This window comes from Oncorhynchus kisutch, linkage group LG14, assembly GCF_002021735.2.
Source record: "Oncorhynchus kisutch isolate 150728-3 linkage group LG14, Okis_V2, whole genome shotgun sequence".
Taxonomy (NCBI): Eukaryota; Metazoa; Chordata; class Actinopteri; order Salmoniformes; family Salmonidae; genus Oncorhynchus; species Oncorhynchus kisutch.
The window spans coordinates 73,198,092-73,216,961 of NC_034187.2; the positions used below are offsets into that span (position 1 = coordinate 73,198,092).

At 44.4% G+C, this 18,870-nt stretch overlaps 1 protein-coding gene across 1 annotated transcript in view; it reads right to left on the reverse strand.

Annotated features, from left to right (window-relative positions):
* Window positions 1-143: 143 nt before the first annotated feature.
* LOC109904392 (calcium-binding mitochondrial carrier protein Aralar2) overlaps window positions 144-18,870 on the reverse strand; it is a 100,710-nt gene continuing 81,983 nt past the window's right edge. Inside the window, exons 16-18 of the mRNA XM_031788915.1 lie at window positions 11,656-11,814; window positions 11,462-11,552; window positions 144-2,363 (exon numbers count right to left, since the gene is read on the reverse strand). Of these exons, the coding sequence (XP_031644775.1) occupies window positions 2,174-2,363; window positions 11,462-11,552; window positions 11,656-11,814 (440 nt within the window). The 3' untranslated portion in view covers window positions 144-2,173. The remainder of the gene's footprint in view (window positions 2,364-11,461; window positions 11,553-11,655; window positions 11,815-18,870) is intronic.

Below are 18,870 nucleotides of genomic sequence, written 5' to 3' on the forward strand. Positions count from 1 at the left end.
TTGTTTACTTGTTGTTGATGTTGAACTACATAGTGTCACAAGTTGTCTGTTATGATTCTCTCTTACCAGGCGTCAAGCTTTTCTCTGAATTGTCGCACCACAACATACCCCCTTGTAAAAGAAGGCACACACACTTTGTTTACTAACGTTAGACGTTTCTCTTTCATTTTATTAGTACATATACACTGAGTGTACAAAACATTGACAGACTGACCAGGTGAATCCAAATGAATGTTACTGAATGATCCCTTATTGATGTCACCTGTTAAATCCACTTCAGTCGGTGTAGATGAAGGGGAGGAGACAGGTTCAATAATGATTTTTAAGCCTTGAGACAATTAAGACATGAATTATGTATGTGTGCCATTCAATGGGCAAGACAACAGATTTAAATGCCTTTGAACGGGGTATGGTAGTAGATGCCAGGCGCACCGGTTTGAGTGTGTCAAGAACTGCATTACTACTGGGTTTTTCACACTCAATAGTTTCCTGTCTGTATCAAGAATGGTCCACCACCAAAGGACATCCAGCCAACTTGACACAACTGTGGGAAGCATTGGAGGCAACATTGGCCAGCATCACTGTGGAATGCTTTCCACACCTTGTAGTCCCTGGCCTGACGAATTGAGTCTGTTCTGGGGGCAAAAGGGGGTGCAACTCAATATTAGGACGCTGTTCCTAATGTTTAGTACACTCAGTGTATTTCAATATTGCTGCCATACATACAGTAAGGCACAATTATTACACACCATATATTCCTCCTCTCCTGTACATGTTTAAATACGGGCGTCTTGCATGACAACGAGCAGCTAGTCTAGTGTAGTGTGGTGTACTATAGAGTAATGTAGTGTAGTGTACTAGAGTAATGTAGTGTAGCGTAGTATAGCTAGTCAGTGACATCATCTTTCTGCTCTCTCCCTCTGCTCTGCTGTGCCCTGACTCTTTAAATAGACATTAATTCAACACATAACACAGTTTGAGCTGACAGACAACTCAACTTAGGATAACAGGCAGTACAGTACCGTAGTAGTAGTAATACTGGGTGCAAATGGTGGTAACACTGAACAGTATGTATTACATTCAAGTGTTTGGTCAATATTTTTCATGATCAAGATTATTCCTGTTTTTGCTTCACAGTATCAAAAAAGCAACTTGCAAACCGTATCAATATGAAAATATGTCTCTCTGTTCGTTCTCATATGTACAGTAGAATCATTGTTTGGATGTGCTTGTGTTACATTCCCCATCGATAACATCACATTTAACATGGAAATAAAAACATGTCCATTTGACGGATATAACCTCAACAGAATAAGCTCTAATCAGACAAACTCTCTGGTGAAAGACAGTAAAATCACCATTATATGGTTAGGCCGGGATTCAAACAAAGGCTTTTTTGTCGACAAGCACATTGCACTGTCAACCCGGACATTGACATTCATGGTAAAGGCTATGCATGTCGGCTCAAGCATAAATGACCTTAAAAAATCAAGTGCAATGTGCTTGTTGACAATGCATCTTTGAATGAGTCCCGGCTTTAGTGATGATGTAATAAGAGGAAGCAGTCCAAGTCTAATTCAAGTCCTGGCCAGACCCTCTACAACTCTGTTAAAAGACCAACCAGAACGACACTACTCCAGACAGACAATGTCAGTACTGTAGCTTTCACTTAGGGCTATATCTAATCAGTATCACGGAAATTCAGCATTACAGCGTGATTTCAACTTAATGGCAACGCTTCCGCGTCAGCGGAGACAGCATTCACGGTAAATGCTGCAGACGTCGGCTCAATAGGAAATTATTTTTACATTTCTAGCTTCAGCGACACAGATTGAATAGAGCCCTTGATCTCCACAATAAGACGGACTCAAAAAGTCATCTTTACGGGTATATGAGACTAAAACAGAAGCTAAACCAACCTGATGTGATTTTAGAGCATGACGTATAAAGGTTGTTTCAAGAATTTATTCATATTTTTTTTTTTGTCTCATATCAACTAAAACATCGATACATATTTTCCTTTAAAGCCTAAAGAGGCACATCATACTAGTCAGAATGTGCCTCTCTTTCGGGTGGAAAATTCCAAGTGCTCAACGGGGCGGGGTTGGGAGGGAGAGGGCGTAACGATTGCGTGTGTGCTCTATTCTGCCCCCTACATGTGGGCAGAGGAAGTTCAATTTAAGGGGCGTCCTCCTTGGACGGGGGGGATTACATGTATGTTGTATCTTGGGAGGTGGAGTCCAAATTTGCTTTCGATGCCAGCGAACGTAGCCATGGCCAACCTGAAGCCTCCGATGTGGTCGGGACTGGGCGCCGGCATGCTGATCCGAGACTTGGGAGTCGGCTCCGAGCCAGATGGTTTTCTGTGGTGTGGAGAGAGAGGGAGGCGGGAGAAGAGAGGAGGGAGGAGAGAGAGGGTAAGGGAGGGAGCAGGGAGGTGAAGAGAGGGAGGGGGAGGAGGAGCAAGGTGGAGAGAGGGAGTAGGAGGGAGGGGTGAGGGGAGAAAGGACAAGAGGGGGAGAGGGAGGAGGAGGGATTGGGGAGAGAGAGGGGGACGAGGAAGGGAAAGACAGAGAGGGAAGGAGAAACAAGGGAGGAGAGAAAGAGTGACAGAAAAGAGAGAAACCAAAAGTGGAGGGGAAAAGAGATTGCGCGAGAGAGAGGGAAGAGTTAACAAGAGTTTTTATATTAAACATTGTCCACCACAAAAAAATAAACATCTTAATCGAATATTAAGACTGGGCGAGAGAGCTATTTATTATTTTATTTTTTAGAGTGCTATTTTTCCTCAGAGCACTGAAACCAGAAATAAATGAATATCCCACAATGGTTTCATATACGACTTTCTGTGATATCTTTCCAATATTGACAAAAAGGAGCACATTTCACACCCACACCACACCATCGAGCAGTAGAGTATTCACTGAATATTTTTCTGAACATTTCTGAAAATGGGACAAAGTCTGTGAAGACGACACATTATACATACAGTATGCATGTTATTTCAGAATAATTAGGACAGTTCATGGGCTAACTCATTGGTCCTGATTTGTGAAAGAACCCAAAAGTATTTGACAAATATCTGTCAATACAATTACATGTAGAGTATAATAATGAATGGAATGTATTTGGTGACACTTATCCTAAAACTCTCCACCTTGCCCTCCTGTCTCTGTCTCTTATTGGTCAATGGAACATTAGAGTGCATTCTAAAGAGTGACCAGTTTGTGCCGCCAGGGAACATGAGCTCAATTTTACCCCCCGAAAAGCTGGAATGAGAAAGAGCACAAGTCAAAGTGCTTCTCTCTGTCCTACATCACAGCTCTGTATCTCTGTAATTTAGGACTGCTCTACATCACAGCTCTGTATCTCTGTAGTTTAGGACTGCTCTACATCACAGCTCTGTATCTCTGTAGTTTAGGACTGCTCTACATCACCGCTCTGTATCTCTGTAGTTTAGGACTGCCTGACATCACAGTTCTGTATCTCTGTAGTTTAGGACTGTCCTACATCACAGCTCTGTATCTCTGTAGTTTAGGACTGCTCTACATCACAGCTCTGTATCTCTGTAGTTTAGGACTGCTCTACATCACCGCTCTGTATCTCTGTAGTTTAGGACTGCCTGACATCACAGTTCTGTATCTCTGTAGTTTAGGACTGCTCTACATCACAGCTCTGTATCTCTGTAGTTTAGGACTGCTCTACATCACCGCTCTGTATCTCTGTAGTTTAGGACTGCTCTACATCACAGCTCTGTATCTCTGTAGTTTAGGACTGCTCTACATCACAGCTCTGTATCTCTGTAGTTTAGGACTGCTCTACATCACCGCTCTGTATCTCTGTAGTTTAGGACTGCCTGACATCACAGTTCTGTATCTCTGTAGTTTAGGACTGTCCTACATCACAGCTCTGTATCTCTGTAGTTTAGGACTGCTCTACATCACAGCTCTGTATCTCTGTAGTTTAGGACTGCTCTACATCACCGCTCTGTATCTCTGTAGTTTAGGACTGCCTGACATCACAGTTCTGTATCTCTGTAGTTTAGGACTGCTCTACATCACAGCTCTGTATCTCTGTAGTTTAGGACTGCTCTACATCACCGCTCTGTATCTCTGTAGTTTAGGACTGCTCTACATCACAGCTCTGTATCTCTGTAGTTTAGGGCTGCTCTACATCACAGCTCTGTATATCTGTAGTTTAGGACTGTCCTATATCACAGCTCTGTATCTCTGTAGTTTAGGACTGCTCTACATCACAGCTCTGTATCTCTGTAGTTTAGGACTGCTCTGCATCACCACTCTGTATCTCTGTAGTTTAGGACTGTCCTACATCACAGCTCTGTATCTCTGTAGTTTAGGACTGTCCTACATCACAGCTCTGTATCTCTGTAGTTTAGGACTGCTCTACATCACAGCTCTGTATCTCTGTAGTTTAGGACTGCTCTACATCACAGCTCTGTATCTCTGTAGTTTGGGACTGCTCTACATCACCGCTCTGTATCTCTGTAGTTTAGGACTGCTCTACATCGCAGCTCTGTATCTCTGTAGTTTAGGACTGCTCTACATCACAGCTCTGTATCGCTGTAGTTTAGGACTGCTCTACATCACCGCTCTGTATCTCTGTAGTTTAGGACTGCTCTACATCACAGCTCTGTATCTCTGTAGTTTAGGACTGCTCTACATCACAGCTCTGTATATCTGTAGTTTAGGACTGTCCTACATCACAGCTCTGTATCTCTGTAGTTTAGGACTGCTCTACATCACCGCTCTGTATCTCTGTAGTTTAGGACTGCTCTACATCACAGCGCTGTATCTCTGTAGTTTAGGACTGCTCTACATCACAGCTCTATATATCTGTAGTTTAGGACTGTCCTATATCACAGCTCTGTATCTCTGTAGTTTAGGACTGCTCTACATCACCACTCTGTATCTCTGTAGTTTAGGACTGTCCTACATCACAGCTCTGTATCTCTGTAGTTTAGGACTGCTCTACATCACCGCTCTGTATCTCTGTAGTTTAGGACTGCTCTACATCACAGCTCTGTATCGATTTAGTTTAGGACTGCTCTACATCACCGCTCTGTATCTCTGTAGTTTAGGACTGCTCTACATCACAGCTCTGTATCTCTGTAGTTTAGGACTGCTCTATATCACAGCTCTGTATATCTGTAGTTTAGGACTGTCCTACATCACAGCTCTGTATCTCTGTAGTTTAGGACTGCTCTACATCACAGCTCTGTATCTCTGTAGTTTAGGACTGCTCTACATCACCGCTCTGTATCTCTGTAGTTTAGGACTGTCCTACATCACAGCTCTGTATCTCTGTAGTTTAGGACTGTCCTACATCACAGCTCTGTATCTCTGTAGTTTAGGACTGCTCTACATCACAGCTCTGTATCTCTGTAGTTTAGGACTGCTCTACATCACAGCTCTGTATCTCTGTAGTTTAGGACTGCTCTACATCACAGCTCTGTATCTCTGTAGTTTAGGACTGATCTACATCACAGCTCTGTATCTCTGTAGTTTAGGACTGCATGACATCACAGTTCTGTATATCTGTAGTTTAGGACTGTCCTACATCACAGCTCTGTATCTCTGTAGTTTAGGACTGCTCTACATCACAGCTCTGTATCTCTGTAGTTTAGGACTGCTCTACATCACCGCTCTGTATCTCTGTAGTTTAGGACTACCTGACATCACAGTTCTGTATCTCTGTAGTTTAGGACTGTCCTACATCACAGCTCTGTATATCTGTAGTTTAGGACTGTCCTACATCACAGCTCTGTATCTCTGTAGTTTAGGACTGTCCTACATCACAGCTCTGTATCTCTGTAGTTTAGAACTGCTCTACATCACAGCTCTGTATCTCTGTAGTTTAGGACTGCTCTACATCACCGCTCTGTATCTCTGTAGTTTAGGACTGCTCTACATCACAGCTCTGTATCTCTGTAGTTTAGGACTGCTCTACATCACAGCTCTGTATATCTGTAGTTTAGGACTGTCCTACATTACAGCTCTGTATCTCTGTAGTTTAGGACTGCTCTACATCACCGCTCTGTATCTCTGTAGTTTAGGACTGCCTGACATCACAGTTCTGTATCTCTGTAGTTTAGGACTGCTCTACATCACAGCTCTGTATCTCTGTAGTTTAGGACTGCTCTACATCACCGCTCTGTATCTCTGTAGTTTAGGACTGCTCTACATCACAGCTCTGTATCTCTGTAGTTTAGGACTGCTCTACATCACAGCTCTGTATATCTGTAGTTTAGGACTGTCCTATATCACAGCTCTGTATCTCTGTAGTTTAGGACTGCTCTACATCACAGCTCTGTATCTCTGTAGTTTAGGACTGCTCTACATCACCACTCTGTATCTCTGTAGTTTAGGACTGTCCTACATCACAACTCTGTATCTCTGTAGTTTAGGACTGTCCTACATCACAGCTCTGTATCTCTGTAGTTTAGGACTGCTCTACATCACAGCTCTGTATCTCTGTAGTTTAGGACTGTCCTACATCACAGCTCTGTATCTCTGTAGTTTAGGACTGCTCTACATCACCGCTCTGTATCTCTGTAGTTTAGGACTGCTCTACATCACAGCTCTGTATCTCTGTAGTTTAGGACTGCTCTACATCACAGCTCTATATATCTGTAGTTTAGGACTGTCCTATATCACAGCTCTGTATCTCTGTAGTTTAGGACTGCTCTACATCACAGCTCTGTATCTCTGTAGTTTAGGACTGCTCTACATCACCACTCTGTATCTCTGTAGTTTAGGACTGTCCTACATCACAGCTCTGTATCTCTGTAGTTTAGGACTGTCCTACATCACAGCTCTGTATCTCTGTAGTTTAGGACTGCTCTACATCACCGCTCTGTATCTCTGTAGTTTAGGACTGCTCTACATCACAGCTCTGTATCTCTGTAGTTTAGGACTGCTCTACATCACAGCTCTGTATCGATTTAGTTTAGGACTGCTCTACATCACCGCTCTGTATCTCTGTAGTTTAGGACTGCTCTACATCACAGCTCTGTATCTCTGTAGTTTAGGACTGCTCTATATCACAGCTCTGTATATCTGTAGTTTAGGACTGCTCTACATCACCGCTCTGTATCTCTGTAGTTTAGGACTGCTCTACATCACAGCTCTGTATCTCTGTAGTTTAGGACTGCTCTACATCACAGCTCTATATATCTGTAGTTTAGGACTGTCCTATATCACAGCTCTGTATCTCTGTAGTTTAGGACTGCTCTACATCACAGCTCTGTATCTCTGTAGTTTAGGACTGCTCTACATCACCACTCTGTATCTCTGTAGTTTAGGACTGTCCTACATCACAGCTCTGTATCTCTGTAGTTTAGGACTGTCCTACATCACAGCTCTGTATCTCTGTAGTTTAGGACTGCTCTACATCACCGCTCTGTATCTCTGTAGTTTAGGACTGCTCTACATCACAGCTCTGTATCTCTGTAGTTTAGGACTGCTCTACATCACAGCTCTGTATCGATTTAGTTTAGGACTGCTCTACATCACCGCTCTGTATCTCTGTAGTTTAGGACTGCTCTACATCACAGCTCTGTATCTCTGTAGTTTAGGACTGCTCTATATCACAGCTCTGTATATCTGTAGTTTAGGACTGTCCTACATCACAGCTCTGTATCTCTGTAGTTTAGGACTGCTCTACATCACAGCTCTGTATCTCTGTAGTTTAGGACTGCTCTACATCACCGCTCTGTATCTCTGTAGTTTAGGACTGTCCTACATCACAGCTCTGTATCTCTGTAGTTTAGGACTGTCCTACATCACAGCTCTGTATCTCTGTAGTTTAGGACTGCTCTACATCACAGCTCTGTATCTCTGTAGTTTAGGACTGCTCTACATCACAGCTCTGTATCTCTGTAGTTTAGGACTGCTCTACATCACAGCTCTGTATCTCTGTAGTTTAGGACTGATCTACATCACAGCTCTGTATCTCTGTAGTTTAGGACTGCCTGACATCACAGTTCTGTATATCTGTAGTTTAGGACTGTCCTACATCACAGCTCTGTATCTCTGTAGTTTAGGACTGCTCTACATCACAGCTCTGTATCTCTGTAGTTTAGGACTGCCTGACATCACAGCTCTGTATCTCTGTAGTTTAGGACTGCCTGACATCACAGCTCTGTATCTCTGTAGTTTAGGACTGCTCTACATCACAGCTCTGTATCTCTGTAGTTTAGGACTGCTCTACATCACCGCTCTGTATCTCTGTAGTTTAGGACTGCTCTACATCACAGCTCTGTATCTCTGTAGTTTCGGAACTGCTCTACATCACAGCTCTGTATATCTGTAGTTTAGGACTGCTCTACATCACAGCTCTGTATCTCTGTAGTTTAGGACTGCTCTACATCACCGCTCTGTATCTCTGTAGTTTAGGACTGTCCTACATCACAGCTCTGTATCTCTGTAGTTTAGGACTGCTCTACATCACAGCTCTGTATATCTGTAGTTTAGGACTGTCCTACATCACAGCTCTGTATCTCTGTAGTTTAGGACTGCTCTACATCACAGCTCTGTATCTCTGTAGTTTAGGACTGCTCTACATCGCCGCTCTGTATCTCTGTAGTTTAGGACTGTCCTACATCACAGCTCTGTATCTCTGTAGTTTAGGACTGTCCTACATCACAGCTCTGTATCTCTGTAGTTTAGGACTGCTCTACATCACAGCTCTGTATCTCTGTAGTTTAGGACTGCTCTACATCACAGCTCTGTATCTCTGTAGTTTAGGACTGATCTACATCACAGCTCTGTATCTCTGTAGTTTAGGACTGCTCTACATCACAGCTCTGTATATCTGTAGTTTAGGACTGTCCTACATCACAGCTCTGTATCTCTGTAGTTTAGGACTGCTCTACATCACAGCTCTGTATCTCTGTAGTTTAGGACTGCTCTACATCACAGCTCTGTATCTCTGTATTTTAGGACTGCTCTACATCACCGCTCTGTATCTCTGTAGTTTAGGACTGTCCTACATCACAGCTCTGTATATCTGTAGTTTAGGACTGTCCTACATCACAGCTCTGTATCTCTGTAGTTTAGGACTGTCCTACATCACAGCTCTGTATCTCTGTAGTTTAGGACTGCTCTACATCACAGCTCTGTATCTCTGTAGTTTAGGACTGCTCTACATCACAGCTCTGTATATCTGTAGTTTAGGACCACTCTACATCACAGCTCTGTATCTCTGTAGTTTAGGACTGCTCTACATCACAGCTCTGTATCTCTGTAGTTTAGGACTGTCCTATATCACAGCTCTGTATCTCTGTAGTTTAGGACTGTCCTACATCACAGCTCTGTATCTCTGTAGTTTAGGACTGTCCTACATCACAGCTCTGTATCTCTGTAGTTTAGGACTGCCTGACATCACAGCTCTGTATCTCTGTAGTTTAGGACTGCCTGACATCACAGCTCTGTATTTCTGTAGTTTAGGACTGCCTGACATCACAGCTCTGTATCTCTGTAGTTTAGGACTGCTCTACATCACAGCTCTGTATCTCTGTAGTTTAGGACTGTCCTACATCACAGCTCTGTATCTCTGTAGTTTAGGACTGCTCTACATCACAGCTCTGTATCTCTGTAGTTTAGGACTGCTCTACATCACCGCTCTGTATCTCTGTAGTTTAGGACTGCTCTACATCACAGCTCTGTATCTCTGTAGTTTAGGACTGATCTACATCACAGCTCTGTATATCTGTAGTTTAGGACTGCTCTACATCACAGCTCTGTATCTCTGTAGTTTAGGACTGCTCTACATCAGCGCTCTGTATCTCTGTAGTTTAGGACTGTCCTACATCACAGCTCTGTATCTCTGTAGTTTAGGACTGCTCTACATCACAGCTCTGTATATCTGTAGTTTAGGACTGTCCTACATCACAGCTCTGTATCTCTGTAGTTTAGGACTGCTCTACATCACAGCTCTGTATCTCTGTAGTTTAGGACTGCTCTACATCACCGCTCTGTATCTCTGTAGTTTAGGACTGTCCTACATCACAGCTCTGTATCTCTGTAGTTTAGGACTGCTCTACATCACAGCTCTGTATATCTGTAGTTTAGGACTGTCCTACATCACAGCTCTGTATCTCTGTAGTTTAGGACTGCTCTACATCACAGCTCTGTATCTCTGTAGTTTAGGACTGCTCTACATCACCGCTCTGTATCTCTGTAGTTTAGGACTGTCCTACATCACAGCTCTGTATCTCTGTAGTTTAGGACTGCTCTACATCACCGCTCTGTATCTCTGTAGTTTAGGACTGCTCTACATCACAGCTCTGTATCTCTGTAGTTTAGAACTGCTCTACATCACAGCTCTGTATCTCTGTAGTTTAGGACTGCCTGACATCACAGCTCTGTATCTCTGTAGTTTAGGACTGCCTGACATCACAGCTCTGTATCTCTGTAGTTTAGGACTGCCTGACATCACAGCTCTGTATCTCTGTAGTTTAGGACTGCCTGACATCACAGCTCTGTATCTCTGTAGTTTAGGACTGTCCTACATCACAGCTCTGTATCTCTGTAGTTTAGGACTGCTCTACATCACAGCTCTGTATCGCTGTAGTTTAGGACTGCTCTACATCACAGCTCTGTGATCTCTGTAGTTTAGGACTGCTCTACATCACAGCTCTGTATCTCTGTAGTTTAGGACTGCCTGACATCACAGCTATGTATCTCTGTAGTTTAGGACTGCCTGACATCATAACTCTAGAGCTCTGTAGTTTAGGACTGTCCTACATCACAGCTCTGTAGTTTAGGAAATGTCACATCAATCCCACCAAGTAATGGGCTGCGTCACAAACGGTGACCTATTTTCTTTATAGTGCACTGCTTTTGACCAGAGCCCTATAGGAATAGGGTGCCATTGGGGATGCAGACCAAGTAAATGGTTGAAGCTAGTCACCTGATCTACTCTGAAATTATTTTGGTCTCATGGCATTTCTTGTTCCTCTGGAGACAAAGAAGTGCACCCACACGATGGGTAGCCAAGCTTTTCATTTAACCCTCTGCATGGTTTTAAATGGAAATCTATTCTTTGTATAACTACACATCTCTCCCTGTGTTGAAAGGTTGGCCGTAAAGTGCTGCTAGAAATGCCCATGATTTTGTATCACACAGCAATAGTCAGTAGAAGCTATTATTCCCGACTGGACCATTCTGACATTTAGGTTTTTGGATTTCTCAGTCTTATTGTGTGATCCCTGAATTTCATCAGCAAGACTGAGCACTCAAGTCTAATATCCGACAAGACATCAGGACCCTTATTCATGAGGTGTCTCAGAGTAAGAGTGCTGATATAGAATCTTATTAATTTATTAATAAATAAGATGATATGGATGGGGGAGTGGATCCTAGATCAGCCCTCCTATGCTGAGACACTTTATGAATACGAGCCAGGCTCATGTCATTCAGAGGGAGGAGTTCTGACTTACTGTCCACCGAAGTCCACGTAGAACCACCTCTGCAGGAGTTCATAGGTCACCAGGGTGACCCCAAACTGAGGTGAGGACCGGAACACTCGGGCTACAGTGAAAAACCACAACTCTCAATAACACTATTTCACTATTACACTACTGTGCCATTTATATCACATCATCATCAGATATTAAAACAAATGGGGTGATACCTCCTGCTCCTTTCCAGAAGGCCCGTGGTCCCTCCTCCTTCAGAATCTTCCAGAAACAGTCAACGAGGCCACTATACGTGGTCTGGCCAGCACGGGCCGCCACTTGTAGCCTGGTCTTGATAACATCGGCTGGGGTCACCAGGGAGGCCGCGGGCATACCTAAGGAGAGAACACCTCACTCAGCACTTGTTAGCACTGTAGTGGTTCTGTGTTAGTACTGTGTTAGTACCTGCATCAGTGTTAGTACTGTCTGTGAATGTTGTGGTTCTGTTATCCTGCATCAGTCTCCATATTGTCTGTGAATGTAGTTGTTCTGTTATCCTGTATCAGTCTCCGTATTGTCTCTGAATGTTGTGGTTCTGTTATCCTGCATCAGTGTTAGTACTGTCTGTGAATGTTGTGGTTCTGTTATCCTGCATCAGTGTTAGTACTGTCTGTGAATGTTGTGGTTCTGTTATCCTGCATCAGTGTTAGTACTGTCTGTGAATGTAGTGGTTATGTTATCCTGCATCAGTGTTAGTACTGTCTGTGAATGTAGTGGTTCTGTTATCCTGTATCAGTGTCAGTACTGTCTGTGAATGTAGTGGTTCTGTTATCCTGCATCAGTGTTAGTACTGTCTGTGAATGTAGTGGTTCTGTTATCCTGCATCAGTGTTAGTACTGTCTGTGAATGTAGTGGTTCTGTTATCCTGCATCAGTGTTAGTACTGTCTGTGAATGTTGTGGTTCTGTTATCCTGCATCAGTGTTAGTACTGTCTGTGAATGTTGTGGTTCTGTTATCCTGCATCAGTGTTAGTACTGTCTGTGAATGTAGTGGTTATGTTATCCTGCATCAGTGTCAGTACTGTCTGTGAATGTAGTGGTTCTGTTATCCTGTATCAGTGTTAGTACTGTCTCTGAATGTAGTGGTTCTGTTATCCTGCATCAGTGTTAGTACTGTCTCTGAATGTAGTGGTTCTGTTATCCTGCATCAGTGTTAGTACTGTCTGTGAATGTTGTGGTTATGTTATCCTGCATCAGTGTTAGTACTGTCTGTGAATGTTGTGGTTCTGTTATCCTGCATCAGTGTTAGTACTGTCTGTGAATGTTGTGGTTATGTTATCCTGCATCAGTGTTAGTACTGTCTGTGAATGTAGTGGTTCTGTTATCCTGCATCAGTGTTAGTACTGTCTGTGAATGTAGTGGTTCTGTTATCCTGCATCAGTGTTAGTACTGTCTGTGAATGTTGTGGTTCTGTTATCCTGCATCAGTGTTAGTACTGTCTGTGAATGTAGTGGTTCTGTTATCCTGCATCAGTGTTAGTACTGTCTGTGAATGTAGTGGTTCTGTTATCCTGCATCAGTGTTAGTACTGTCTGTGAATGTAGTGGTTATGTTATCCTGCATCAGTGTTAGTACTGTCTGTGAATGTAGTGGTTATGTTATCCTGCATCAGTGTTAGTACTGTCTGTGAATGTAGTGGTTATGTTATCCTGCATCAGTGTTAGTACTGTCTGTGAATGTAGTGGTTCTGTTATCCTGCATCAGTGTTAGTACTGTCTGTGAATGTAGTGGTTATGTTATCCTGCATCAGTGTTAGTACTGTCTGTGAATGTAGTGGTTCTGTTATCCTGCATCAGTGTTAGTACTGTCTGTGAATGTAGTGGTTATGTTATCCTGCATCAGTGTTAGTACTGTCTGTGAATGTAGTGGTTCTGTTATCCTGCATCAGTGTTAGTACTGTCTGTGAATGTAGTGGTTCTGTTATCCTGCATCAGTGTTAGTACTGTCTGTGAATGTAGTGGTTCTGTTATCCTGCATCACTATTTCTACTCAATCTGAATGTATATGTTTCTACTGTTGGGTTATACAAAGGTCATACTGGAACCCGTTATACAAAGGTCATACTGGAACCCGTTATACAAAGGTCATACTGGAACCCGTTATACAAAGGTCATACTGGAACCCGTTATACAAAGGTCATACTGGAACCCGTTACACAAAGGTCATACTGGAACCCGTTATACAAAGGTCATACTGGAACCCGTTATACAAAGGTCATACTTGAACCCGTTATACAAAGGTCATACTGGAACCCGTTATACAAAGGTCATACTGGAACCCGTTATACAAAGGTCATACTGGAACCCGTTATACAAAGGTCATACTGGAACCCGTTATACAAAGGTCATACTGGAACCCGTTATACAAAGGTCATACTGGAACCCGTTATACAAAGGTCATAGTGGAACCCGTTATACAAAGGTCATACTGGAACCCGTTATACAAAGGTCATACTGGAACCCGTTATACAAAGGTCATACTGGAACCCGTTATACAAAGGTCATACTGGAACCCGTTATACAAAGGTCATACTGGAACCCGTTATACAAAGGTCATACTGGAACCCGTTGCACTGTGTACTCCATGTACACTACTGTTCAAAAGTTTGGGGTCACTTAGAAATGTTCTTATTTTTGAAAGAAAAGCTCATTTTTTGTCCATTAAACATCAAATTGATCCGAAATACAGTGTAGACATTATTAATTTTGTAAATGACTGTTGTAGCTGGAAACGGCAGATTTTGTTATGGAATATCTACATAGGTGTACAAAGGCCCATTACAGGAACCATCACTCCTGTGTTCCAACAGCACGTTGTGTTAGCTAATCCAAGTTTATCAATTTAAAAGGCAACCCTTTTGCAATTATGAGAGCACAGCTGAAAAATGTTGCAAAGAAAAAGCCATATCTCAGACTGGCCAATAAAAATAAAAGATTAAGATGGGGAATAGAAAACAGACACTGGACAGAGGAACTCTGCCTAGAAGGCCAGCATCCCAGAGTCGCCTCCTCACTGTTGACATGGAGACTGGTGTTTTGCGGGTACTATTTAATGAAGTTGCCAGTTGAGGACTTGTGAGGTATCTGTTTCTCAAACTAGACACTCTAATGTACTTGTCCTCTTGCTCATTTGTTCACTGAGGCCTCCCTCTCCTCTTTCTATTCGGGTTAGGGCCAGTTTGCGCTGTTCTGCGAAGGGAGTAGTACACAGTGTCGTACAAGAGCTTCAGTTTCTTGCCAATTTCTCACATGGAGTAGCCTTCATTTCTCAGAACAACTGAGAAAGAGACTGACGAGTTCCAGAAGAAAGTCCTTTGTTTCTGCACATTTTGAGCCTGTAATCAAACCCGCAAATGCTGATGCTTCAGATACTCAACTAGTCGGCCAGTTTTATTGCCTCTTTAATAAGCACAACTTTTTACAGCTGTGCTAACATAATCGCAAAAGGGTTTTCAAATGATCAATTAGCCTTTTATGATAAAAATGCTAAACTTGGATTAGCTAACACAACGTGCCATTGGAACACAGGAATGATGGTTGCTGATAATGGGTCTCTGTACGCCTATGTAGATATTCCATTAAAAATCAGCCGTTTCCAGCTACAATAGTCATTTACAACATTAACCATGTCTACACTGTATTTCTGATCAATTTGATGTTATTGTAATGGACAAAAAATGTGCTTTTCTTTCAAAAACAAGGACATTTCTAAGTGACCCCTTTTGAAGGGTAGTGTACATCATGTGTATGACCAATAAACAAACTGGAACTCTCAATGAGATTTTTATCTCACTCCTCTTGTCTACGTTTGTACTTATTTCAAAAATCATCATATCCTACTTTCATTTGAGCCTTTGGTCATCTGAATGAGGACCAGTCATATGTAAAACTACTCTCTTGATCCTTCCCACAGAAAGTTGTGTACGATCAGAAAAATACAGAAAACTCCATTGCCTCTGCTATGTAATGTTAATGGTTTTCTCCTGCAATGGGCAGACAATACGAGGTAATGAGATGGACACACAAAAGCGTCCCACGTGCCAGTGACTGGTGACTGGGGGCCCCATGCGGGCAGCCCTCTCCAGCCACTTCAACCATGAATGGCATCAATCATCAATGGCTGCTTTTGACCGCCACGCACAGTCATTACCATCACCGGCCTCTTCACCAGCTAGTCACACAGGCTACACGTCTTCAAACTAAACAAGTCATTCAATTCAACCACTGATCAACTCGCTCACTGCAAATGTGACAGAACTGGAAAGACCACCTGCACTGATATCCTTCACATGAGAGGGCGGGAGATGAGAGGAGAGGAGAGGAGGGAGGAGGAGAGGAGGGGAGAGGTGAGGAGAGGAGGGGGGAGGAGAGGAGGAGGGAGGAGGGGAGAGCAGAGGAGGGGAGAGAAGAGGAGGGGAGAGCAGAGGAGGGGAGAGGAAGGGAGAGGAGAGGAGGGGAGAGGAAGGAGAGGAGAGGAGGGTAGTGAAGGGGGAGGAGAGGAGGGGAGAGGAGAGGAGGGGGGGAGGAAGGGAGAGGAGGGGAGAGGAGAGGAGGGGAGAGGAGGGAGGAGGAGAGGAGAGGAGGGGGGAGAGGAGAGGAGGGGAGGGGAGAGGGGAGGACAGGAGGGGAGAGGAGAGGAGAGGAGGGGGGAGAGGAGAGGAGGGGAGGGGAGAGGGGAGGACAGGAGGGGAGAGGAGTGGAGAGGAAGGGGGAGGAGAGGAGAGGAGGGTAGTGAAGGGGAGAGGAGTGTAGAAGAAAGGGGAGGAGGGGAGGGTAGTGAAGGGGGGGAGATGAGTGTATAAGAAAGGGGAGGGGAGGGTAGTGAAGGGGGGGAGGGGAGATGAGTGTATAAGAAAGGGGAGGCGGGGAGGGTAGTGAAGGGGGGGATGAGTGTATAAGAAAGGGGAGGAGGGGAGGGAAAAAGAGAAGAGAGGAGGGAGAGGAGAGGAGAACTCAACTGGTTTCACAGCACATTCAAAGTGCTAAGGAGACTCAGAGAAGCACCTCAAAACACAGGAACACAGTCTTAAATCTCCCTCTCAAAGCTACCTCAGAAAGTCTATTCCTCTACAGCCAGAGAGAGAGCAGGAGGAGGAGGAACTGGGAGATGACCAGCTCTGCAGTGTGTTCTGGGATCAGGGGGTCTATATAATGCAGCCCAAACTGAGTGTGTAGTTACATTTCCTGAGCCGACAAAAAAAGCGTTAATTGCTAAAAAAGCTTAATCCGTTGATAAATACAGAAAGGATTGATAAATACTATGAGCAATGAAAAATCATAAACTGCATTTCAGGTTTCGACCGGACCCGGTCAAAGGAAGGGGGAGATTGGGAGTAGGAATGTCTTTTTAGATTTATATGGCTTTTCCATGTACTGTAGCGCCATGATCGCTGCTCACTCAGGGCTGAAGAGCAGAACTACAGCACTGACCGACATATCCCTCACGATTCAAAATAAATATTAACCCTTTTCTTTTGACGTTCCAAACCACCCTGGCTTGGCTTCAGCACTCGCCTTCTTATACGCTGTTTTCTTTAAGATAAACCCACTGAAATAAAAATATTCAACCTACAGACTCGCTCCAGATCATAGTTTTAAGCAGGAAGAGGAGACAGAGACCTGGAAGACTGTGGATCAAAACTGTCTTTCCTCCGGGTTGCCAGTATTGTGACATCTGTTGATGGGTTGATGGGTTAGGGTTACACAGCTCCTCATTCTCCCTCAGCGCCTTTACTCTTAACACGCCTAACACACAGGCTGCCTCTCAACAAGCACCCTATTCCCTATATAGTGCACTACTTTTGACCAAAATGCCAAAAGTACTACTGGCCATGGTCAAAAGTAGGGAACTATATAGGGAACAGGGTGGCAGTTGGCACAGAGCTCAGGCTGCCAGTTCCTATATGTTAGCACAGGATAGTCTCCCATCCTATCGAAACCCTGTTGGCAGGCAGGCGGTTGGTCTCTCTGGGCTCTGTATGTTCACTCAGCGCTTAGCTCCAAACCCCAACCTCCAGCCAATCGCTGAGCACTCTAATTAGGGACGACCACGATGGAGCCTGCGGTCGCCGGTGGCTACTGGGGTCTTAGGCCTGGAGCCGGGAGGCTGGGAGGGATAGAGGAATGGGAATGGAGGGATGGAAGGAGGAAGGGAGGGATAGAGGAATGGAGAATGGAGGGATGGATGGAGAGTGGGATAGAGGAATGGAGAATGGAAGGATGGATGGAGGGTGGGATAGAGGAATGGAGAATGGAGGGATGGATGGAGGGTGGGATAGAGGAATGGGAATGGAGGGATGGAAGGAGGGAGGGATAGAGGAATGGGGAATGGAGAATGGAGGGATGGATGGAGGGTGGGATAGAGGAATGGAGAATGGAGGGATGGATGGAGGGTGGGATAGAGGAATGGAGAATGGAGGGATGGATGGAGGGTGGGATAGAGGAATGGGAATAGAGGGATGGAATGAGGGAGGGATAGAGGAATGGGGAATGGAGAATGGAGGGATGGATGGAGGGTGTGATAGAGGAATGGAGAATGGAGGGATAGATGGAGGGTGGGATAGAGGAATGGGAATAGAGGGATGGAAGGAGAGAGGGATAGAGGAATGGGGAATGGAGAATGGAGGGATGGATGGAGGGTGGGATAGAGGAATGGAGAATGGAGGGATGGATGGAGGGTGGGATAGAGGAATGGAGAATGGAGGGATGGATGGAGGGTGGGATAGAGGAATGGAGAATGGAGGGATGGATGGAGGGTGGGATAGAGGAATGGAGAATGGAGGGATGGATGGAGGGTGGGATGGATGGAGGGATGGATGGAGGGTGGGATAGAGGAATGGAGAATGGAGGGATGGATGGAGGGTGGGATAGAGGAATGGAGAATGGAGGGATGGATGGAGGGTGGGATAGAGGAATGGAGAATGGAGGGATGGATGGGGGAAAGAAAGGGGTGGAGGCTGGGGAATGGAGGAAAGGAGGGATGGGGAGGGGCAAGGATAGAGGGATAGAGGCTAGGAGGGAAGGAGGTTAGAGGTATGGAGCTGGGGTCTTGGGTCTGAGGCCGGGTTCCATGTGGTGGCTCACCACCCACCAGGAATGCCCACGCTTGGTTTTCTGCTTCCTCAAGAATGGTTCCTTATTAAGCTTGTGCTAGTGACAACATTTTAACAATATTGTATTTTTATCTGAATCATCATCTTCTGATCATCAATGACCAATATGGTTGGATGTGTGTATAATGTATACAGTTTCTTTATCATATAGGCTGAGAGAGAGCGAAACGGACAGAAACAGAGAGAGAGAGAGAGAGAGAGAGAGAGAGAAAGGGAGAGAGAGAAAGGGAGAGAGAGAGAGAGAGAGAGAGAAAGGGAGAGAGAAAGGGAGAGAGAAAGGGA